Source organism: Neovison vison, chromosome 5 (assembly GCF_020171115.1).
Source record: "Neovison vison isolate M4711 chromosome 5, ASM_NN_V1, whole genome shotgun sequence".
In the NCBI taxonomy this organism is placed as follows: Eukaryota; Metazoa; Chordata; class Mammalia; order Carnivora; family Mustelidae; genus Neogale; species Neogale vison.
In genome coordinates this window covers 24535775-24560875 of record NC_058095.1, presented here as the reverse complement: position 1 = coordinate 24560875, position 25101 = coordinate 24535775, and the positions used below count along the sequence as shown (strand labels likewise).

Genomic DNA, 25101 nt, shown 5'->3' with positions numbered 1-25101 from the left:
AGCTCTGTGCCCAACACGGGACTTGAACTCACAACCCTGAGATCAGGAGTCACATGCTTTACTGACTGAACCAGCCGGGTGCCCCAACACTCATGCTTTATCAATGTGTGTGCATAGACCAGCTATACTTCCTGACCAGTTCTTCCTGAGATACGACCTGCTCTCTTTTCATGTACTAAGCTTTGGTGATTTGGAACTGCACCCTCTGGAGACCAGGAGACAGCCTGGCGTGGGGGACTTGGGCATCTCCCATTGCCTTTCTGGGCCTTGGTGTCCTTGTCTGTGGCATTAGGTTGTTGAATGGCGGCTTCTTCATCTTCTTCTTCTCCTTCTCCTCCTTCTCTTCCTCCTCCTCCTTCTTCTTCTTTTAAAAGATTTTATTTATGTATGACAGAGAGATCACAAGTAGGCAGAGAGGCAGGCGGGGGGTGGGCAGGAAGCAAGCTTCCTGCTGAGCAGAGTGCCCCATGTGGGGCTCGATCCCAGGACCCTGGGATCATGACCTGATCCGAAGGCAGAGACTTAACTTACTGAGCCACTCAGGTGCCACTGTTGAATGGCTTCTGATGGTTTCTCCCAGGGCTGCTGGTCTGTGTCCACGAATCTCAGGAAGTGGTGGGCGTGGTGGGGGTGGGAGTAGCCATTTTGCATCCCTGGAGAGTTCTGAGTCATCAGTGGTCCAGGGTTGGGCTCCAAATTCCTAGGCATCAGGAGTGTGCACAGGGATGTAACATGACAGCAAAGTCAACCCTGCCAGATGCTGCCAGGTGAGCAGGAGCTGCTCCTTCCTAAGGGGCTCTTCGGGGGTGCATTTCTCTACCTGCTACAACCTCTCATTCCCAAATCCTGTGCTCCCTTCTGTCCGTCTGCTACCCTGCCAGCTCTGCTGGGCCCTCTTCTTCTCCTTTTCCACATCTGCCCCAGCACAGGATGGACATTAACCCTCTCATGTCTGTGTCTGTTCCTTTGGGGCTTGCAGTCAGGCCCTATGCGTGTGCTGAGGATCTGGCCCACACAGGGGCTGGGCCCTCCTGTCCCTGCCTTCCAGGCTTAGAGTCCAGAGTATATGGGCATTTGAATTTCCCTAGATCTGAAGCTGCCCTGCCCCTCTCCTCCACCTTCTGGCTTTCTGCCTTAGCCCTCTCCTCCATACCCACTCCTCCCCCTCTTCGATGGCAGCCTTGGCAACAGAGTGGTGGTGACCAGGTCTTCTGAAACCAGGCCCTGAGCTGAGTGCCTTGTAGGCCTTATTCAGGCCACTGGGAAGGGGGCTGTAATTATACCATTTTACAGATGAGGAAGCTGAGGGGCATGGAGGTGAAGTGATCCGACCAGGGTCACATAGCTGATTGGGGTAGGGCTAGAATTCAAATCCAGGCCTGTTGAACCATAAAGCCAGTGCTTTTGATCCACTGTACGTGCTGCCCACTTGCCTGGCCCTCTCCTCCATCCAGCCTGCTACCAGGATGTCCTGCCAAGCCTGGACAGAACTTCTCAAATATGTTTCCAGGCGCAGGGATGCCCCAGGATGGCTGGCTGCTAGGGTGAGGGTATCGTGATTGTGCCACAGGGCCTGGGGTCTCTGTAGACAACAAGGCAGACTCCCCTGGACATGGACCTGTATCCTGCCTTCCCCCTCTGCTCATCCCTCCCCCTGGCCTGCCTTGCCCAGGGACCACATAATAGTTTGCCACCATAAAAGCCATCTAAGACACTAGTCATCAAGGAGTTGAGCCCAATTTTCTGAGTCCTGCTCAGGGAATAGGTGTTGGGAGTTAACTTGCCCATTCTACAGATGAGAAAGCAGAGAAAGCAGAAAGACTTTGAGGTTCAGCTTGTCAGGCCTCAAGCTAATTCTGGCTACTAATTCTTCTTTCTTCTTAGCATGTCTGCTTCTTGTGCTAATTTCCCATAGGCTTTTTATGTTATCCCTATCGTTTATGTTCTAGTTAGCTATATAGGATGGGGAAATAGGAAAAGTTAGGACTCAGATGAATGCTCCAAGTAAATGACAATGCGGGTACTTCTGAGTGTTGGGAGTGGAGATGGAGGACCTTGCAGGTGCAGGTAGTAAGGGAGCCCTCGTTGGTGTCTGAACCATAGTCTCAAAGCCAGAACTTGCACGCAGCCCAGGGCCCTCAGGGTACCAGAAGGCAGCCAGTGCAGAAGATAAGCAGCAGAAATGACAGATATAGAGCCTTTTCAGCTCCTTCTCTCTTCCTCCTTTTTAACAACTGAGTTATAATTTACACACCATAAAACTCACCCTTTAAAGTGTATAATTCAGTGCTGGTTCATATTTTCACACAGTTGTACCTCCATCACCTGTATAGTTCCCAGAATATTTTTATCCCCTCAGAAAGAACCCCTGAACCTATTAGTCGCCACCCCCCATTCCTCCCCACTCCCCACCAGCCCCTGGCAACTGCCAGTCTACTTTCTGTCTCTGGATTTGCCTGTTCTGGGCATTTCCTGTGAATAAGATCACACCGTATGGGGCCTTTTATGTCTGGCTTCTTTCCTGTAGCATCATGTTTTTGAGGTGCATTCACACTGTAGCCTGTCAGTACTTTGTTCCGTTTTATGGCTGAATACTATTCCATCCTGTGGCTAGACCACATTTTGTGTTTCTCTGTTCATTACTGGGTCATTTCCACCTTTGGCTGCTGTGAATGGTATGTCTCATTCCTTTTGGTTTGGTTTTCCTGGGAAGCTCTGTACAGAGGCCAGCATTCCTGGGAAGCTCTGTACAGAGGTCTACATTCCTCTAGCGTGGCTCTTTGGAAGCCAGAGAAAGTAGAGCCAGAAATGGCTAGGTGGCTGGGGACCCAGTGGGGGAGAGATGGAGACAGAGGGAGTTTGTAGGTTTGAGAGAACTTTCTGCCAAAAGGAGGCCTTCATGCTGGCCCCAGAGCCATCTGCTGAGAAGTGGGTATTTTTTCTGTTGATTATTAACCAATCGTTATGATCTCGAGAATGGATTGCTGGGACTAGAACGGGTGCTCTTTTGAAATGCCAGAAATGTTTTCAAAGACATTAAACAGTGCTGGACCCTTCCTTGCTTCTCTCTCTCCACTTGGACATTAGATCATCATTTTAGGGGTTACAGTAACAATAAAGATGATAATAGTAATAATGATCTGTATTTGTGCAGGACCTTATGTTTTATTTCATAGCCATTACATTTAATTCCTCAGAACAACATTGCCTCCATTTTGGCAGATGAAGGAAGTGGGACACAGAGAGGTGAGGTTACAGAGAGGTGAGGTTACTTGCCCAACGGCTCACAGTTGGGTAACAGGTAGAGGCAGACTGGACCCCGGGAGTCTCTTGATCCCTAGTGTGGGGCACTTTCATAGAAGTGGTGGGGAGATGACCTCAGAGGGTCTGGGTCTAGGGTCCCAATCTGAGTCTGGACGGAAGGAGCTAGAAGACCTGGGCGCTGTAAGTAGGGCCCTCACCTAGGGGGATGAACAGTCGCATCTGACTTTCTCAGCTTCCACCACAGGCTCCTTGATCATTTCCTCTTGAGACCTGCATTTGGCTAAAGGCAGCTAGACCCACTCCCAGCTGCCCCAGGTTTGTCCATGCTTCTAGGGAAGGAATCCCAGAGCAGAGAACCTCAGTGCCGCGTGGTTCTGGGGCAGAGGGATGCTGAGTGGCACCCCCATGGCCCCCAGAGGCTGGAGGAGGCCCCTGACCACTTCTGTCTGCATTTGCCACCTTTCTCTGAGCACAGTATATGAGCTTCCTCCTCCCTCTTCTGCCTTCTCTTTGTTCCCCTTTTTCCCTCCTCCTGTGGGTCCCTGTGTGGGTCTGGGATCCCACATCTTAGGAGCTGTGTGTGAGCATTTGGCTGGCTTGGTCAGAAAGGCAGTTTCAGACTCAGTTCTGTGACCATGTCAAGATCACTATGGTTCATAAGAAAGTTGTTACAAATAATAGTAAGGACACTGCCTCAAAACAACTAGATGTTTGTTGTCTCTGTTTTAGAAGCTAGAAGTCTAAGACCAAGGTGTGAGTAGGACCTGCTCCTTCTGAAGGCTCTGGGGTAGATGCCTTCCTCAAGTCTTGAAGTTCCCAGTGGGGGCTGGTCACCCTTGGCATCACTTTGGTCTCTGCCTCTGTTGTCACCTGGCATTCTCTCTGCGTGTCTGTGGCTTCACATGGCTGCCTTCGCCTCTTATTGGGACACCAGTCAAATTGAATTAAGGAACCATCCTAATGACCTCTTGTCACATCTCCTAATAAGGACATTCATGGGTCCTGGAGGTTAGGACCTCAGCATATATTTTTGGGGGACACAAATTCAACCCGTAACAGGCAGCTTTGGCATCTAGGAGGTGAGAACGGGGATGGAGCAGTGTGTCTTGTCCCCTCCCACAGGTGCCATTCGAAGTCATCGCTATACCAGGGCAGGGTAGGTTTGTGACCAAGGGCCTCTGTGTACTCTGAGTTCTGCTCTCTTTGAGGGCCACAGTCTTGCCTCCTGTCCATGCTGGTATCCCATCCAGAGTCTTGGACAGAGCCCTAGAATAGGCACGAAGCTGCTAGCTACTGGTGCTCATTCCTGCTCTGGCACCTTCCAGGCTCCAGACACCATTCAGGGAATCCTTCTGGCTGGAAAACACCTCATGTCTTCACTGAATTGTCCTCACTGCTCCCTGGAGAGTGGTCCCAGGAGCTTATGCCAGCCTCCAGGGAAAACAGGCTGGTACAGGGAAGCGGGGTGAGCCCAGGAGGGGTTTGATGCGGTGGCCCTTTGCCTGAGACTCAGGGGTCTTGGGTAATGACCACCTCTGCTTTGGACCCATGGGAGTGGGCATCTTTCACCTTATGGGGAGAAGCAGACAGCATGACTCTGTAAATGAGTGTCCCTAGACCAGGGATGGTAAAAACCTGGCAACATTGCCCTCTAGAGCTGGTGTCCCTGGAGAGCCAGGACTGCATTCAGGCGAGTGTGCCACAGCCTCCTCCTGTAGACTTTGGGCAGGGGGCATGCCTCCTGCCCCCTCCCTGCATGCTTCTTCCTTCTTGGCTCCCAGCCCCTTGGGGGTGAAGGGCTGCCCTCATCCATCCTCACCTCAGGGGACCTGAGGCTGGTGCTCTGGTCCCTGCTCATCCTTCCTCACCTCCTTTCCCCCATCCTAGCTCTTCAGGGGCTGGGCACTTTGAGGAGGAGCCATAGCTGCGTGGGAGATGGCGTAGTGGCTGGAGGGGGCAAGCCTGTGCCAGGATCCAGCTCGGTGGGGTCCATGGGCGGGTGGGGGCCAGAGCAGCTGGGCTGGACCCCGCACTGGCCCAAGGCCAGAAATGGAAGGGGAATTGGTGGCTCCTGACTAAGAGGTAGAAGGAGGCTTGTTCATTCCTTTGCATGTGAATGTGTGCACATCTACACATGCTGAGTCGTGGCTCTGCTGGTTCTTGTGCTAGTAATAGTCTGGATCTGGAGGGGTGCACCTTCCTTCTCCTCCGCCCACATCCTCAGAGTGAGACGTAGGTCCAGAAAGACATGAAGAAAAAGACAGATGGAGGATCAGAAAGGGGGTCTGATCAGAAAGGCAGGTCGAGGTTAATGGGGGTCATATGGATCCTGTATGAAGTCAAATGTTCATGCAGCCTTCTTACCTGGTTGTCTAGAGGACAATGAGGCATGGCCTGCTGCAGGGCTAGGCGAGAGTCATGTTGGGGTAGATCGGCCCAGCAGCACCTGGTCTGGTTTTCTTTCAGGTTGGGCTGCCCTGTGGGCTAAGGGGTTGTAAACCCAGCCTGGGGTGGTGCCTGTCTCTCGTGCAAGGGCTTCTTCTGGAAATGCAGAGGGCGGGGCTCTGTAGGAAGCCTGGGGTTGGGGCTGTCCTCCCTGTTGGCAAGATGTGGGCTGGAAAGTACGGAAGCATTCCCTTGAGGTGGCAGTGGGTGTCCTTTGGACATCGAGGTGGGACCCTGGAATCAGACCGACTCTGCTTCAGGTTGGGGTTCTGGAAAAGGAAACAGTTGCAAAGTTGGAAGCCTTGGTGGCTTAGCCTGGTCTTGGGCTCTTAACACTGTTACCCTCTTCTCTCCCTGCTGTCCCAGGAGACAGCCAGGGCATGTCCAGGACTCCAGAGCGCCTTGTCTGGGGCTCCCCCCAGTACTGTCCAGCTGGCCTTGTTGTGTAACCAGTGCTCCAGAGCCTTATCTCTCTGCCAACATCCTGCCTGGTGATTGGACTGGAAACTAGCGCTCCTTGGTCACCACCAAGGGCCAGATGGAAAGTGGGGAGTATGTGAGAGCAGTGAACTTGTTGCTGTCATGTTGTCATGGTGACACAACTCTGTTGAGCTGCTTCTCCATGGTCCTAGCCCACATGGACTAAAATAAGTTCTACCTGCAGCTCACACAGCAGGCAGCCCCATTCTCCCAAGGTCAGCTCTCTGGCCATGGTGTGTGTGTGTGTGTGTGTGTGTGTGTGTACACGCACGTGCACACAGTCACAGGGGCAAAGGGGACATTTATACTCCTGTTCTGTTTCTCTTTCTTTGGTCCTGAATTCAAATGTACTTTGAATACATCTATCAAATGTATAGCTGCATTTTATTAACCACTGTAATTTTGGCAAATGAAAATACTTGAAGATAAACGGTAATTGCTATAGTTTCAGGGCCTAATTATTTTCTATTATGTCATTGCAGTAAAACGGCTACATTTATTTTGATGCCTTTCAATGTTTGTCCGTGTGTCTGAGGCCTGTAGGTGTTGTGGGTCTTCCATGTCTTTAGAATGGCAGTTCTTAAACTGCAGTGTACATCAGAGGGATTGTAAACCCAGATTCCCAGGCCCCATTGCTGGAGACCTTGGTGTGCACCTGAGAATTTGCATTTCTCACAGGTTCCCAGGTGATGCTGATGTGGCTGGTGCAGGGACCACACAGGGAATAGCCCCTGGGGGCTCAGTCGGTTAATCCTCCTACTCTTGATTTCGGCTTGGGTCATGATCTCAGGGTTGTGAGATGGAGCCCCAGGTCTGGCTCTGCACTCAGCAGGTAGTCTGCTTGAGATTCTCTCTCCCTCTTCCTTGCCCCTCCCCCTGCTCACACGTGTGCACGCATGTGTGCTCTCTCTCTCAAATAAATAAATAAATAAATAAATAAAATAGGGGTGCCTGGGTGGCTCAGTTGGTTGGGAATCTGTCTTCAGCTTGGGTCATAATCCCAGGGTCCTGGTATCAAACCCCGCGTTGGGCTTCCTGCTCAGCAGGGAGTCTGCTTCTCCCTCTGCCTCCCTGTTTCGTTCTCTTTCTCTCTCTCAAATTAGTAACTAAAATCTTAAAAAAAGAAAATGAAAGGTATTTTCTGTCTACACTGGACTATGCTAGTTTTTTTTTTTTAAAGGCTTTATTTATTTATTTGAGAGAGAGAGTGTGTTCGAGTACACCAGCAGGGGTGGGGCAGAGGGAGGGGGGGAAGCAGACTCCCTGCTGAGCAGGGATTTCCCCACATGGGACTCCATCCCAGGACCCTGGGATCATGATCTGAGCTGAAGGCAGACACTTAACCTGCTGAGCTGCCCAGGCGCCCCTGGACTGTGTTAGGTTTTAAAACAAAATAAAGTTTACCACATTCCAGTGGAGAATGCACCCAAGTCTGGTTTTGCACGGTGTGTATTAGACCGGGTCCCCATGCCCAGCTTCTGTCGGCAGAGAGAGGGAATGGCTCAGGCGGGCCCTCACTCACCTCTTCTGTCTTCTGTGGCCTTTTCACAGGAAGCAGGAGCTGGCCAACAGCTCGGATGTGACCTTCCCAGACCGGCCGCTGTCCCCTCCTCTCACGGCACCTCCCACCATGAAGGTAAGAAGCTTAGTTAGAGTTGGTAAGTGGGGAGGGAAGTAGCTGCCCCTTTGGTACAGGCCCAGCTGCTGCTGTCCAGTGGGTGCCATGTAGTCCCCTGACAACCTCAGGAGGCAGTGTCCACCTGAGCTCACCAAGGCGGGAGGAGCCATGACTGACACTTGGGGGTGTCAGGGGCTGAAGGAGGCCTTGGGGAGCTGTGGGGTCCCGGCAGGAATGAGTGCAGCCTGGTGTCTTCACTTGATCTTAGCCAAAAGGCCTAGAAGGAATTGCAGCCTGGTGTCTTAGGGGGCTACTGCCCAGGAGGGCTGCCTGGTGGCGGGGCTGTGGAAGGCGGGTCTGTGGGGTGGCCCCTTCCTAGGACTTGGGTGGCACTTGCATGGTGGTCTGCCTGCCTCTGACTGGCCCTCCTGGGGTGGCCCTGTCACCCCAGTCCCTGTGGGAGAGTTGCTCTGGAGCTTCTGGGGGTCAATAATTCTTTCCTATTAGTACTTTATTCACAAGTCTCCTTCCTGGGAGACCACCTTCCAGAACCCTGGCCCTGACTGCTCATTCCTGGAGAGGAGCTGAGGCATTGTACCCTCCCCGCACCATGCTCGTCTCCCTTCAGCTCTCAGTCCCCCTGACAGGATGGTCACAGGGAGGACTTTGGCTCAGCCAGTATTCCCACCTAAGCAGCAGTGCATGATGGTCCTTCCCACCCTTCCTCCTTCTCACAGTTGGCCAGGTGAGGACTAGCTCTGAACAAGTCCAAGGACTTGCTTCCTGAGTCATCTGAGGGGACATCTAGTCCGCCTTACATCTCTGCCCTAGAGCTTTGCTGTGAGATGACTCGCAGGGAAATAATTACACCTCTCTCTCCTCTTGGTCTTTATTGTATCCCTGCTCCCCTAACCTGATCTGTTGGAAAATGACCCCCCCCAAAGGAAATAGATAAAAGCCTCCTTTCTGTTATCACCCCATACTGAATGCCCACTACTCGGAGAGCTGTGTGATATGCATCAAGGGGGAATGTCGTAGAATGACAGCCAGAGCCTGCCCTGGTTGGATTAGGAGTTCAGGAGTTGGTGGGGTACAGGGCTGACTGCAGACAGCTCTGCCTTCCTCCTGGTGGGGTACCCATGGAAGGCAGAGCACCTCCATTAGCCTAATCCCAGTGCAGGCATCCGAGCCAAGTGCTAGGGGCTTTGTTTGCCCAGGGTGACGCTGACAAACATATCACCATTCTCAGTTTCAGCCCCTTGGTCTGCAAAGTTGGTTGTCGGATGCTTGTCATTGTGCTTCTGGGTGGCGGAAGTTTGCAGGAAGAAACCTAGAAGTTTCCGAGGAGGAGTCACTGAGTTCTCTTGGCAGGCTTTCCTTACTCACATGCTCATTTAATTCGTTCAACACCCAGTACTTGCTTGAATGTTGTATTAGTCAGGACTCTTGGTTACAAGTGATGGAAACATAACTTACTTTGGCTTAAGCATAAAACAGAATGTATTGCTTTGTGATGGCAAATATGGACTCTAGGCATGGCTGCATCTATGAGATTTGTCTCATTCCATCTGTCATCTGTGTTGGTTTTGTTCTTTGTTAAGCTCTGTCTCCATGGTGGCAAGATGGTGACAGTAGCTCCTTACCTGCTGAGTAACTTCAGTGGAAGGAAGAGTCTCTTTCCCACGGTACTTCTAGCAAAAGTCCCAGGGAGGAAGCTGAAGGGCCTGGTGTAGGTCACCTGTCCAGTTCTGAAGCAATCATTGCGGCCAGAGGGGTGGGGGCTCTGATTGGCCAGACCTGGGTCTCACGACCTGCTATCTAAGCCCAGAGAACCGAGAGTGGGAGAGGGGTGATTTTTCAAAGGAACATTGAAGGCTCATTAGAAGAAGATGGGGGGATGGAGGCAGGGTGGACAGGACCAAACAGCTTTCTACCGTAGGTGCTTGCTTGTGCCAGGCCCGGTGGTCCCTGCCCTTCTGTGTGTGCCAAGGCATCATGGTCCCTGCCCTTCTGGAGCTTGTCATCGAGTTGGGGAAGGGGAGGTGAAAGTTGAAAAACTAATTTGAAGATGAAGGATGGACAGTTAGGTGTGATGAATGTTCCAAAGGAGAAGTAAAGCCTAGCTCGGGGCTATATAAGGAGTAGGCGTGCGTATATGTGTGTGTGTGAATTGAGCCGAACCTTGGAGAGGGTCAGGGAGGACTTCTTAGGAAATGACGTGGAAGCTGAGCCCTGGGAGTTGAGTAGGACTTTGTTTGGCAAAGGTGCGGTCAGGGTGGAGGAGACTGTTCTAGATGCTTGCTGCTCCATGCGAGGCCAAGGGACCAGCAGGGCCTCATCATGTGGGAGCGCCTTAGAAATGCAGAATCTCAGGATGGGTACACAGATGTGCGCTGCAGGCTCCATGAGCCCCCCGGAGCAGGAGAGAGGTGGCTGCGTGGGCAGAATGGGAAACCGGAAGGGCCAGAGCACCCACAGTTAGGGACAAAGAGGCAGACCCGTAGAAGTTTTCTTTTATTTTTTATTTTTAAAAATTTAATCTGAGCACATTTTTTATGTGGAAGTATAGTTGACACAATGTTGCATGAGTTTCTTTTTTTTGGAATTTTTTTTCCAATTTATTTATTTTCAGAAAAACAGTATTCATTATTTTTTCACCACACCCAGTGCTCCATTGTTGCATGAGTTTCTGGTGTACAACATAGTGATCCGACAAGTGTGCACATTAGGCTCTGCTCACCGCAAGTGTGTCTCCCATCTGTCCACACACAATGCTGTCGTAGCACCATTGACTGTATTCCTGATGCTGGGCTTTTCATCCCCATGACTTAGTCATTCCAGAACTGGAAGCCCGTGCCTCCTACTCCTCTTCACCCACTCTGCCCATCCCTTCCACCTAGACCCTTAGAAGTTCTATCCAACTTTTGTAGCAACATGGACGGGACTGGAAGAGATTATGCTGAGTGAAATCAGTCAAGCAGAGAGAGTCAATTATCATATGGTTTCACTCATTTGTGGAGCATAACCAATAGCATGGAGGACAAGGGGCGTTAGAGAGGAGTAGGGAATTTGGGTAACTTGGAAGGGGAAGTGAACCATGAGAGACTATGGACTCTGAAAAACAGTCTGAGGGGTTTGAAGTGGCGGGGGGGTGGGAGGTTGGGGTACCAGGTGGTGGGTATTATAGAGGGCACGGATTGCATGGAGCACTGGGTGTGGTGAAAAAAATAATGAATACTGTTTTTCTGAAAATAAATAAATTGGGAGAAAAAAAAAAAGAAGTTTTGTTAAAGATTTTGGGCTTTATCTTGACTAAGGACATTGATGTCATTGAAGATTTTTGTCTGAGCAGTAGCCAGAGGATGGGACTTTCGGAAAATCACCCTGGCTCTTGGGTGGAGAGTTTGTAGGAGAAGCAGAGGGAGGTCACTGAGGGAGTCTGGTGCAGAGGTGGGGAGGAGACGATGGTGGCTTGACTCTGAGGGTTCTGTGGGGTTGTTTGGAAGTGGTCAGATCTCTGATTTCCCAGGAGGTAGATTAATGAGATAGGAGGATTTGTGGGGAGAGAGGAGGCAAGAGTGACCCCAGGTTTGGTACAACTGGTAAATGGTGAAGCTGCTCTCTGAGATGGGGGACCCCCGAGGGAGGATGAGGGCTGAAGGTGCAAGTGCTACATTGCTCATGTTTGAGACACAAATGCTCAGTGTTTGGGGGCCAGACTCAGAAGAGGGTCTGGACTAGAGGCGGATATCTGGAGCCATTCTTCTAGAGGGGGACATTAAATCTTGGGGCGGAGGGCTGGGCCGGGGCCAGTGAGTGCTCCAGGGAGAGTGTGGAGTGAGAAGAGGAGAGATTCCTGGGGTGGCGCCCTGGGGGACTCTCCCAGCAAAGGCTAATGTGGAGAAAGCTGGAGACTGGGTGGGAGGAGCGTTTCACGAAGGAAGAATGGACAGCTGTGTCAGCGGGGCAGAGAGGCCAAGTATGGGGGAGCACGTGTGGCCTGGCCATGACTTGGGACAGTTCTGGGGAGGGAGGCATGGACAGCAGACAGGGGTGGGCTGAGGAGTGAGTGGAAATGTTAGAAGAAGGGAGCCACGAGGGTGCGTGGATACAAGAGGGAGGGGTATGATCAGGAATCCGGAGCATAAGTAAGAGATTGTTAGTTAGTATAGTGATTCATTCAAAACATTTATGACTTGCCTTGGGCGCCCAAGCCTACTCTGTTCTGGCCGGTACAGGGCCTGATGGGTTGTTGGGGGTAAGGCTGGCCTGACTGGAACTCCAGGCAGGCTCCGAGCAGAGCGCTAACCTATTGGGGTGGCTTTCCTGTCCAAAGCCTCAAGGCCAAGGTCAGAGCTGAGGACTCAGAGGAAGATATGATGGGTCACCCTGGAGGCTCACACTGGGTTTGGGACCCAGTGTGGGTTGGGGTTGGGGGTCAGTGTGTGTGGGTGTGGGTGTACCTGGACTTAGGGGTCTCTTGATGACTGTTATGTGGGCTTGTTCTGTGGCAAAGACTTAGCCTGTGGCCATGGTTAAGAGGCTGTCTTTGGCTAGCCTATTTTTTTGTCCTTTGGCAAAGCATACTGACTCATACAGTTAAAACCACAGTCCTCCTGCCAGCCCGCGCTCATCACAGAGGGAGCGTCCCTTTCGTGATTGTACTTCCCAAGCCCTGTTGCTGGCCATTCGACACCACCCTGCACTGAGCTCCTCAAGGGCAGCGACTCTCCCGTTCTCTGCTGGTGGATGTTTTTGGCACGTGGACTGTCTGGGACATCCGGGTGGGAGGAACCTGTGACTGGTCTTCTACTTCTCTGGTTTTGCTCGAATCTCATATCCTGGCAGACAGACCCTCTGTCTCCAGGTAATACTTTTCTGAATTAAGCCCCCAGCCTTGTGTTAAGATGCGGACTAAAACTCCCCCTTTCCTCATCTGTCGTAGGGGGGTTTCTACCTGCGTGGACCCGGGCTTCCACTGGTGATGTCTGGCTCAGACCTCTGCTTTGTCAAGCTCCCGAGCTCCCCAGGTTATTAGTGCACACCAATGTCTGAGACATCCAGGGTAGAAGCTAGCCTCTCTCCAGGGTTTCTGGCCTTGGGGGTTCTGCAGCATGGCCCTGCTGTACCCCCAGCATCTGGGCAGTACAGGCTTGGGGCAGCGCTGGCAGGCCTCCCCCTTGGGGGGATTAGCTTGGGAGTCATAGAATATCAGTGAGGGATGAGTAATTTCTTTTATAGATAAATTGGATGGGAAATTGGACTCACCTAAGGTCCTCCTGAAGATAGTGGTGCTCCCCCTTCAGTCAATACAATAAGTTTTGGTAAAGTGCTCCTCCCATCCCACCTCTCACAGCCAGGACAGCCCCTCCTCTGGTTGCTTCTCCCACCAGAAAGGGACTGTGGGAGCAGAGGGAGCCTGCAGCCCCCCTGAGAATTCCTCAACCCGGGCTTCTGCCCCTACTGAGCACCTGATGCTACTGGTCTTTGCTTCTCCTCCCCCGCCTCTCTGCTGTTTGTGTTGTTCAGGGAGATTTTTTTTTTTTCTGATATGAAACTGAGAAAAAGCAACCAAAGAGATGCTAAGCAGATGGGCTGAATGAGAGCCCAGTTCCAGCCAGAACTCACACTGTGGATGGTGGAGGGTGGGCTGGGAAAGGGGTTTGGGACTGTCTCCCTGGGAATGCTGTGGATTGTTTCCAGGTCTGCATTTTTTGTGATCTGGTTTTCATACCCAGATGGATCAATAGGCATTTAGAAAGGGCTGCCTGTGTGTGCCCGGCATTGCACTGGGCTCTGTGGGGTCGAACTGAGGCCACAGTCCTCACCCCTCAAAGCGCCTGCTGTCTGCAGGGGGCCTCAACTGAACAGAAGAAACCATATGGCTCAGCATGTGACAAGCTCAAATGTGTCATGTGGCTTCTCAGTGGGGTGGAGGGGAGTGAGGATGGCTTCCTGGGGAGGCAGGGTGGGGTGGGCAGAAGGGCCCTGATGGCAAGCGCAGGGGTGGGCTAACCCTGGGACTGACTGGAGACAACAACCTTTCTGGGCCTTGTGAAGTGAAGGGGTTGGGGTTGACCCTCCCGATTCTCTCCCAGCTCACACTGAGTGTGCAGGGCATTTTGTTGAAGGTGACAGTGCTTGGACCTGTTCTGACCTTGACCTGGACTGTCCTATTTATCTCTGGATCCCCACCAGGCCTTTGGTGGCTTGGTTATTTGGGAGGCAACCCTTGCTCAGTCTACTCCATCTTCTCTTGTGCGAGTCTGAGGGCAGCTCCCTCTTGGACCTTCTCTATCCTGCTTTGTGAGAGGAGAGTCTGAGGACAGCTCCCCTGAGACCTTCCCCATCCCCCTTTGTGAGAGTCTGAGGGCAATCCCTCTCAGATTTCTTTCCAGAGGAAGGTAATGGGGCCTGGGGTTCTTGCTGTGGGGATGAGCAGTAAGTCTTGTTCCTTCATTGTCCTTTGGTCCTCTGCTCTCCACGACTCACTAATACCCTTGAAACCCTCAGGGGTAGGTCAAGCAGGTATATAAGTCTCCAGATGCTAGGGAAGAAAATGGAGTCTGAGGAGCTTATTCTCTGCACCCTCTTCATTCCCTTTGGGCCAAGCTGTGCTGGTCTCCTCCTCCCACCCTCCCAGGCTCACCAGTTGCCCATCAGCCTCTCTTCCCCCGGGGGCGGGGCTGGACTTTCCTTTCCAGCTTGTAGCTTATCCTCAGGCCTGATGCCAGCTCTCCAGTTTGTTGCTAGTTCCAGCCTCCTCTCTTCTGTTGGTTCTGGGAAGGGAGGCTGTCCCCTTCTGTCAGGGTTGAGTAGAGATTATGTCAGCCCCTCTGAGATCTACCAATTCTGTGTGGATGAGGTGAGGAGGCGTTTGTGAGAAGGATGTTGGGGGCCTTCTTGGGGCAGAAAGGGCTCAAGGACATAGCAGGAAGGTTTGGTTCCCCCTTCAGGAAAGCCCTGGAGGGTGACATGAAAGTGAGGAAAAATATTTGTTCCCGCGTTATCTCCACTACACAGGTTCTCTTGGTGATACTCTGTGGGCCTTGGGAGGGTTGTCTCTGGTCTCCACGAAGACCCCCATTTATGTCTCCTGTCCAGATGTCATCCCCTTAGGAGCTACTCCCCAGGAGCTCGAGGACAGTGCAGACATGAGGGAGGCCTTGCCTGGATCTGGGTCTGTGGGGGTGCACCTGGGAGGCTTTAAGAACATGGCGATATCTACGTTTGCACCCCCTGCATGAAGCTGCCCCTCATGCATGCATATCTGCACATGTGTGTGTCTTCACGGATTTTGTTCATGCTTCCAGGCCAACTAGCTTACACTTCTTGCAAATCACCTCAGGTGTAACTGCTTTTTAAAAAATTCCGTTACATTCACATGCATAAGTCTTAACTGTACGCCTTCATTAATGGGTTCATTCATGTGACCCTACTCTGATTCAGGTGTAGGACATTTATGTTTCCCTAGAATATTCCACTGTGTCCTTTTCTAATCAACTTCACCCCCACCCGCACTGCCCCTGCCACAGAAACCGCTAGTGCTCTGTTTTTTTTTTTTTCCACGCTTAATTTGCTTTGCCTTTCTAGAATTTAATTTGAAAGGAGTCATGTAGTATGTATTCCTTTGTGTCCAGCTTGGCATAACGTGTGTAGGATTTGCCCATGCTGCTGAGTGGGTTAGTAGCTTGTGCCTTTCTGTTACCAGTGGGTGAATACACCGCAATTGGTTCATTCTCCTGTTGAGGGACATTTGGGTTATTTCCAGTTTTGGCTGTAATGACTAGCCAAATACTGGGAACAGTCTGATTTGTTTTGTGTCGATGTTTTTGTCTCTTGGAGATGTGATTTCATTTTGCCTAGGTAAATATCTAGAGTGAAACTTCTGGGTCAATAGGGAGATGAATTTTAACTTTATATGAAACTGCCGATCGCCACATGGCTGTACCATTTCCCACTGCTGCCTGCAATGGTGTGAGAAGGTTGATGGCTCCACGGCCTTGCCAACACTTGCCCTTTTCAGTCTGAGTCCTTTTAGCCACTTGAGTGGGCCTGGAGGGGCATTTCATGGTGGTTTTCACTGGCATTTTTCTGATGACTAATGATGTTGAGCAGTTCCTTACATGTTTGTTGACCATTTTATAGTTCTTTTGCCCCTTCTACCCCTTTAAAATAGCGTCTTCTTATAGGCCTCCTTTACATTGTCTGGATACAAATTCATCCCTTTTTTGTTTTTGTTTTTTTTTTAAGATTTTATTTATTTATTTGACAGAGACATAGCAAGAGAGGGAACACAAGCAGGGGGAGTGGGAGAGGGAGAAGCAGGCTCCCTTGATCCCAGGACCCTGTATCATGACCTGAGCCGAAGGCAGACGCTTAGTGACTGAGCCACCCAGGGCCCCTAATTCATCCTTTTCTTAACGATGCCTTTGATGAGCAGAAGCTTTAGTTTGGTTGATGTCTGATTTTTCATTTTACATCTGTTGCCTTCTCTGTCCTAAGAGGTCCGTGCTCACTCCAAATCACAAGGATTCCTTCCATGTTTTTTTCTAGAGGCTTTACAGTTTTAGCTGGGGGTCTACGATCTACTTCGATTTAGTTGCATATGGTGGACAGAGGAATCCAGGTCCATTTATCCCCATGTAGCTATCTGGTCACTGCAAAGGCTGTGAGTTGCTTTGGTGCTTTAGTCAGAAGTGCCTGGGCCATAGAAGTGAGTTCGTGTGGGTATTTTGTGAGCCACGGTGTTCCTCTAGGTGGGGGATGGCCCAGACACCTGTCCCATGGTGGAGGTCAATAATGGATCACAGCGCTTCCTCCCTTGACTTTGGATGTGGTCTCAGAACCCTCGCCACCAAAGCATTGCAGCCCCCCACCGCCAGTCATTTAGAGTTGACGTGAGACGTGGGATGGCTCACTTCTGGCAGCTCTGAGATTGTCAGAAGGGGTTAAATTATTTGCTCAAGGTCCCCCAGCTGGTGAGTGTGGAGCCCGGATTTGGGCTCAAGTCTGTCTGTGTGACTCTGGAGACTGTGTTCTCTTAAGCTCTACTCCACAGTCCTGGGTGTGAATCATCTGAGCACGTTACTTGATCTCTCTGACCCCTAATTTCTTCACCTGTAGTACAGGGACAGCAGCTGCCTGACCTGGAGGAGGGGGTGTGAAGAGTAATGAGGTAACCCAGGAAGTAGCTAGTAGTAACCGCATAGTAGGTGGTTAATAAGTAGTTGTGATAATAGACGATAATTTTAAAAATATTTTGTTTTTAAGTAATCTCTACACCCGACATGGGGCTCAAACCTGCAGCCCCGAGATCAAGAGTCACGGACTTTGCTGACTGAGCCAGCTGGGTGCTCCTCATAGGGATGATAATTTTGACAATGATGATGTGGTTTTTACCCTTGAGAAACATGTAGTCAGGGCTTCTCTCCAGGGAACTGGGATTCACCAGCACAGAGGAGAGTCCCTGATCTGCTCCCATGTAGCCTTGGGATTCTTAGTTTCTGAGCTGGAGGCATCAGAGGGGAGCCCTACTTCCTAGATGTTGCCAACTGAAGCCGAAGCCACAGGCCTTGGCCTAGCCACGTGGACCACTTGGGCCTTGTTTTTTCTCTCCCATGTGTGTGGGGAATGGCTAGGCTTCCAGAATGCTTTCTTTGGGAGCCTTCTTCCCCTTTTTGATTCTCCAGCCCATTCTGCCCGTCCTTCTGCCAGGCCACATGGTCTCCCCTGCTGTGGAGGCTGATCCCATTCGTTTGACCTGGACTTGGACCCCTTTGGTATTTTTTTCTCAAAAAATGTGAAATAGTATTGAATCATAGTTAAGAATACAGTTTCAGGAGCCTGTCTGCCTGGGTTTTCGGTTTTAACACTTCCTCACTGTGTAACTTCTCTGTGCCTCAGTTTTGTCACTGGTGGGATAGAGACATAAGAGAATGTGCCTTGTGTGGTTGTAATGGGGGCTGATTGAGATGATCTGTGTTGATCATTTAGAACAGAGGCCTGTAGCATGTGCTGCAGAGATGTTAGTCGTTATGATTTCTCCATAGGATAGCAATGCTTAGAGAAAAAGTCTAGAAGGAAATCTACCAATTTTTCTGTTGTTAGTGTAGTTTCTCCTCATTTCTTGCCCTGCTTGGTGCCCATGGTTGAGGTGCCTCTCCAGTGTGATGGATGAAACTGAAATTGCATTTTGTATGATTGGTCCCACCTGAGCCCTGTGTCTCAGACGCCAAACCCTGCCTGACATGTAGGCGACTGTGAGGGTATTGGAAAAAGGCCCAAACCAAGGGTCCTGCCTCTGGGGGAGGGGCCTTCAGGGAGGGAGCATCCCTCTGGATCATGTTCCCACAGTGGCACCAAGACCCTGCAAGGCCAGCGTCTGCATAAAGGATTTGGGGATTGGACTAAGTGTAGACCTGTGTAGTTCAAGGCCTTGGAGAGCCCAGGGTTGGGTTTGGAATGCCTTTCATGATATGTCTGTCTTTTTTGGGAGTGTCCTCCTTAATTCCTTTTGCCTACAGCTAATATTAAAATGACCCTCTACTTCTGGACAGGTCTTGTGTCCTGCTAATGCAGCTGGTGTTCTAGAATCTCCTTGGGGGCTCTCCCTTCACTGCTCCAGCCCTAGCCATGCCACCTTTTGAGGGCTTGGCCAGCTGTCCTGCCCCCAACTTAGAGCCTGCCTCTATGACATCCCTGCTTATTTTGGGTCCTGACTCCAGGACAGAACCCTGGGCCTGGGCCTGGAATTTAGGAACTGTGTGACACTGTGCAGTTCAGTGATCTATGAACTTCAGTGCCCTCAGTTGTAGGCTGAGTCCCCCCAGGGGCTCCCAGGGTTGCTGGGAGGATTATAGAAGGAAGTGGGTGAGCGAGGGCTTCATAGCACCCATGCGCGTGTTATATATGTTGGCATGCGATGGATACTAATGGTTATTATTGTGGGCAGTGAGCTAAATGCTTGTGGGATGTTTCATTGGTAATCCCCTTCTTGTAGCTGCTGTAGATATGTCCTCATAGAGAGTGGCCAGGGACGGGGTCCTACCAGATGCCATGCGCCGCCCTCGTCGCCTGCTCACATGCCTGTGTATCCTTCACCTGACACTGCAGCCCAGTGTGTCTGGTGCTGCGGGTGGCACTGGATGATGGGTTCTTTTTTGTTCCTGAAGAGATACTACCCGCACAGTTATGAGTCCAAGTAGGTACCTCCCATGTGCCCCTTCCTTTTGGCTTCTCCTGCTGGACCCCCGGAACATTCTCTGCTCCTCACAGAGGGTGGAGCTGGAGTTTCAGGCCCTCACTTGGGGCTGCTGTAGCAACGTCTGACAAGCTTGGTGGTGGGAAACAACAGAAACGGACTCTTCTGTGGTGCTGGAGGCCAGAAGTCTGCCCTCAAGGTGCTGGTAGGGCTGTGCTCCCTCCAGGGCACGAGGGGCGGGGAAGCCATGCTTCTTCTAGTGTGGGGTAGTTCCAGGCATTCCCTCGGCTTGGGGCCTGTCTTCACGTGGTCTTCTCTTCTCCGTGGCTGTCTGCGCTCTGCGAGTCTTTTATAGGGACCCTTGCCATTCGATTCAGGGCCCACCTGGGTAGTCTAGGGTGATTTCATCTTGAGATCCTTAAGTTAATTACCTCCGCAAAGACCTTTGTTTCCAAATAAGGTGACAGTCACAGGTTCCTGGGTGCCAGCATATCTTTTGGGGGGCTGCCATTTAGCCTGCGATAGGGTGTGGGTTGCCCTCCTCGGGATCTCCTGTTGGGAGCTTGTGAGGCCCAGAAGCTCTGCCACCACTTGCTCACCTCTGTGTGGTTGGAGGTCATTCAAGTGTGATGGGGGCCGGTGTTCTGGGGGTGGGGCGGGGAGAGACTGGCTCAGGGCAGCCCCAGCTCTGTCCTGAGAGGGCAGAGTGTGTTCTTGCTGCCATGGGGCCTGGTACATTAGGGGCCCAGAGTAGGTGCTTTATAAATACTGAGTGGTCAGTGCTTAATAATGCTCATAACAGGTGATGATGAACGTGTAGGGATCAATCCAGCCTTGTGACGGTGGCACTGGACAGACAAAACCCTGCATTTTCTTGGGAGAATTTCCCTAAGAGCTTTCTGCAAGTAAATGACAAGCAGCGAAAACCGAACTATTTTTTAATAAAATGATACGTGCTTATTATAAAAAATTTGAGCAATTGTAAAGTACAAAGGAAGTAGGAAGAAAGCCCTAATAGTACTTCTGCCATCCAGACATACTCCTCCTTACCATTTGCTAAGTGTCCAGACATCTTGGCATCATCCACACAGATAGTGGTGTGAATACATGGGATCTCACTCTTTGTGCTCCTTTGTAATAAAAAGAGTTAAATTTGATTTTACTTGCGTTTAACCAGTGAGGAAAAAAAAATCAAGTAGGAATGGCTGAAGTTTAGTTAAAGGTTTCCTCTCTGTAAAAGATATTAATTTCCAGAAGAGTCCTTTAAGATGAGGTAAAAGACTAGGAAAAAAACGGCATATCTTTGAGGGCAGAGACATTATTATTATTATTTTGCTAAATTATTTCAACTTTGTAACATAGTGGTTAGCTCCTTGGAGGAGAGCGGTGTCCTCTGTGAACTCGGCCCCTCAGTGGGCGTGACACAGTCCTTTGGAGGGGAACTGCCGTGCCCTTAGCAGGAGGCTGGGTTAGCAGGGTCTTCTTCAAGGAGGGAGCCTCTGGACCCTCTGGCTTGGTTATATGTGGAAATCAAGACTGTTTCAGGAGTGAATTGGGTTTATTTAGCAAATGAGGTGGGCTGAGCTGATTTGATTGGTCTGCAAGATAGAGAAGTTTCTGAAATGTCAGATGTTAATATGATGGCTGGTTGGCAGGAAAAGCCAGGAATGAGGGGTGGATGGCCAGGTGGTGTCATCTGTTGTAGAAGAGGAAAAGAGGGGGACTAAGGTGAAAGGAAAGAGGAAGTGGGAGAAGAGAAGAGGCAAAGAGAGGGCAGGAGGCGAGAAGTGGGAGGAGGGAGAAGGAAGGTGGAAGGGCTGGGTTGCCTCATCCAGAATCACCAGCTGGTGGCCTAGCCCCAGTTTGCCCTCACCTAGGCTTCTTTTGACCAACGTGATGTTAAAAGATTCATTTGAGTATCATTGGGAGGGATGTGTCCTCTCCAGTGACTGTTTTTCTCATATCCTCCCTGGCGGCTGACCTCTGCCAGAAGTCCTGCTGCTGTTTCTAGAGCTCTGCTTTCCCATGGGCTGGTCCTGGTGGGTGGCTTGGGCTCAGAGGAGACCTGAATTGCATCTTACCCCAGAGATGCGGTGGGGCTCAGGATGATTCTGGGAGTCCAGCTGGATCTCCCTGTGACTCCCTGTCCAGATGGAGTTTGGGGAAGTCCTTCTGTGGGTTGGGGAGTTAGGCCATGGGAGACAGGAGGCAGGAGCTGTGACTTATTTATCTGTCTCCTCATGTTTGGTGACCCTTGTGGAAGTGGGAAGATATGATTGCTCCTCTTTGAGGGTGTGATGCCTACAGGGAGGCAGAAGCCCCAGAAACTACCTCTGAGAGTGACCCAAGATAGGACATGACCTCCACTAAGGAGGCCAGTGGTCCCTGCCTGGGCATAGAGATAAGGACAGCCTGGGTAAGCTCACAAAGGCAGGAAATCCTGACATGATGCTGTCTCTGTCACTTACCCATGAGGTAATGGATCTTGGTGTCTGCCCCAGTCAATCCTTTGGTGTCTAGTCCTAGACACCAAAATAGTGAAGCAGAAAGTAGATTAAGAACCATAGTCCAGAGGAGGAGTCAAGATGGCGGAGAAGTAGCAGGCTGAGACTACCTCAGCTAGCAGGAGATCAGCTAGAGAGCTTATCTAAAGATTGCAAACACCTGCAAATCCATCGGCAGATCGAAGAGAAGAAGAACAGCAATTCTAGAAACAGAAAAACAACCACTTTCTGAACGGTAGGACTGGCGGAGAAGTGAATCCAAAGCGACGGGAAGATAGACCCCGGGGGGAGGGGCCGGCTCCCGGCAAGCGGCGGAGCAACGGACACAAAATCAGGACTTTTAAAAGTCGGTTCCGCTGAGGGACATCGCTCCAGAGGCTAAACCGGGGCGAAGCCCACACGGGGTCGGCGTGACCTCAGGTCCCGCGGGGTCACAGAAGGATCGGGGGTGTCTGAGTGTCGCAGAGCTTGCGGTTATTGGAACGGGAAAGCCGGCTGCAGAGACAGAGCCGACAGTAAGCTCGCAGCTCGGTGTTGCCTTGAACCGGTCGCAAGCTCGGTGAGCTTGGAGCGCGGCTGGAGGTCAGGCAGACGGGAGTTACTGGGCGCTGTTCGCTGAGGGCGCACAGGGGAGCGGGGCCCCGGGCTCTCGGCTCCTCCGGGCCGGAGACCAGGAGGCCGCCATTTGTATTCCCGTCCTCCGGAACTCTACGGAAAGCGCTCAGGGAACAAAAGCTCCTGAAAGCAAAGCCGAGCAGATCACTCAGCCCGGCCCCTGGTAAGGGCGGTGTAATTCCGCCTGGGGCAAAGACACTTGAGAATCACTACACCAGGCCCCTCCCCCAGAAGATCAACAAGAAATCCAGGCAAGACCAAGTTCACCTACCAAGGAGTGCAGTTTCAAAACCAAGGAGAGAGCAGCAGAATTCCAGAGGAGGAGAAAACAAACCACGGAACTCATGGCTTTCTGCCTGTGATTTTTTAGTCTTGCAGTTAATTTAATTTTTTTCTTTTTCATTTTTTTTTCTCTTCTTCTGCTAAATTTTTTTATAACTTTTACCCTTTTCTTTTTTAACGTTTTTTAACTAGATTATCTAATATATATTTTTTTCTTTTTTATACTTTTCTTTATTCATTTTCTTTTTTTTAATTCTTTTATTTTCTTTTTTTTTCTTTCTTTCTTTTTGAACCTCTTTTTATCCCCAAATCAGAAGAGATCCTAATCTCTTCAATCTTTTTTTTTCTTAATTCTTTTTTAAATTCTTGATTGAATTTTTAATTCAATCTCTTTTTTTAATTCTTTTTTTCTTTCTTTCTTTTTGAACCTCTTTTTATCCCCAAATCAGAAGAGATCCTAATCTCTTCAATCTTTATTTTTCTTAATTCTTTTTTAAATTCTTGATTGAATTTTTAATTCAATCTTTTTTTTAATTCTTTTTTTCTTTTTCTTCTTTCTTTCTTTTTGAACCTCTTTTTATCCCCAAATCAGAAGAGATCCCAATCAGAAGAGATTGGGAGATCCCAATCAGAGGAGATTGGGAGATCCCAATCAAAGGAGATCCCAATCAGAGGAGATCCCTCACCCAATCGTGAGGGGGGAGAAATCCCCCCTCATGATTTGGGATCTCTTCTGATTTGGTTAAAGCATATTTTCCTGGGATTGTTGCCACCCTTTTAGTATTTTACTTGCTCCTTCATATACTCTTAGCTGGACAAAATGACAAGGCGGAAAAATTCACAACAAAAAAAAGAACAAGAGGCAGTACCAAAGGCTAGGGACCTAATCAATACAGACATTGGTAATATGTCAGATCTAGAGTTCAAAATGACAATTCTCAAGGTTATAGCCGGGCTTGAAAAAAGCATGGAAGATATTAGAGAAACCCTCTCCAGAGATATAAAAGCCCTTTCTGGAGAAATAAAAGAACTAAAATCTAACCAAGTTGAAATAAAAAAAGCTATTAATGAAGTTCAATCAAAAATGGAGGCCCTCACAGCTAGGATAAATGAGGCAGAAGAAAGAATTAGTGATCTAGAAGACCAAATGACAGAGAATAAAGAAGCTGAGCAAAAGAGGGACAAACAGCTACTGGACCATGAGGGGAGAATTCGAGAGATAAGTGACACCATAAGACGAAACAACATTAGAATAATTGGGATTCCAGAAGAAGAAGAAAGAGAGAGGGGAGCAGAAGGTATACTGGAGAGAATTATTGGGGAGAATTTCCCCAATATGGCAAAGGGAATGAGCATCAAAATTCAGGAGGTTCAGAGAACGCCCCTCAAAATCAATAATAGGCCCACACCCCGTCACCTAATAGTAAAATTTACAAGCCTTAGTGACAAAGAGAAAATCCTGAAAGCAGCCCGGGAAAAGAAGCCTGTAACATACAATGGTAAAAGTATTAGATTGGCAGCTGACTTATCCACAGAGACCTGGCAGGCCAGAAAGAGCTGGCATGATATTTTCAGAGCACTAAACGAGAAAAACATGCAGCCAAGAATACTATATCCAGCTAGGCTATCATTGAAAATAGAAGGAGAGATTAAAAGCTTCCAGGACAAACAAAAACTGAAAGAATTTGCAAACACCAAACCAGCTCTACAGGAAATACTGAAAGGGGTCCTCTAAGCAAAGAGAGAGCCTACAAGTGGTAGATCAGAAAGGAACAGAGACAATATACAGTAACAGTCACCTTACAGGCAATACAATGGCACTAAAATCATATCTCTCAATAGTTACCCTGAATGTTAATGGGCTAAATGCCCCAATCAAAAGACACAGGGTATCAGAATGGATAAAAAAACAAAACCCATCTATATGTTGCCTCCAAGAAACTCATTTTAAACCCGAAGACACCTCCAGATTTAAAGTGAGGGGGTGGAAAAGAATTTACCATGCTAATGGACATCAGAAAAAAGCAGGAGTGGCAATCCTTATATCAGATCAATTAGATTTTAAGCCAAAGACTATAATAAGAGATGAGGAAGGACACTATATCATACTCAAAGGGTCTGTCCAACAAGAAGATCTAACAATTTTAAATATCTATGCCCCCAACGTGGGCGCAGCCAACTATATAAACCAATTAATAACAAAATCAAAGAAACACATCAACAATAATACAATAATAGTAGGGGACTTTAACACTCCCCTCACGGAAATGGACAGATCATCCAAGCAAAAGATCAACAGGGAAATAAAGGCCTTAAATGATACACTGGATGAGATGGACATCACAGATATATTCAGAACATTTCATCCCAAAGCAACAGAATACACATTCTTCTCTAGTGCACATGGAACATTCTCCAGAATAGATCACATCCTCGGTCCTAAATCAGGACTCAACCGGTATCAAAAGATTGGGATCATTCCCTGCATATTTTCAGACCACAATGCTCTGAAGCTAGAACTCAACCACAAGAGGAAGTTTGGAAAGAACACAAATACATGGAGACTAAACAGCATCCTTCTAAAGAATGAATGGGTCAACCGGGAAATTAAAGAAGAATTGAAAAAAATCATGGAAACAAATGATAATGAAAATACAACAGTTCAAAATCTGTGGGACACAACAAAGGCA

General features: G+C 49.6%; 1 protein-coding gene across 4 annotated transcripts in view; it reads left to right on the top strand.

The window, feature by feature from the left end:
• RAP1GAP2 (RAP1 GTPase activating protein 2) overlaps window positions 1–25101 on the top strand; it is a 212976-nt gene that overhangs the window by 95255 nt on the left and 92620 nt on the right. For all 4 annotated transcript variants that reach the window (XM_044248136.1, XM_044248138.1, XM_044248137.1 and 1 more), the window contains one exon: window positions 7741–7825. In XM_044248136.1, coding sequence (XP_044104071.1) covers window positions 7741–7825 — 85 coding nt within the window. The remainder of the gene's footprint in view (window positions 1–7740; window positions 7826–25101) is intronic.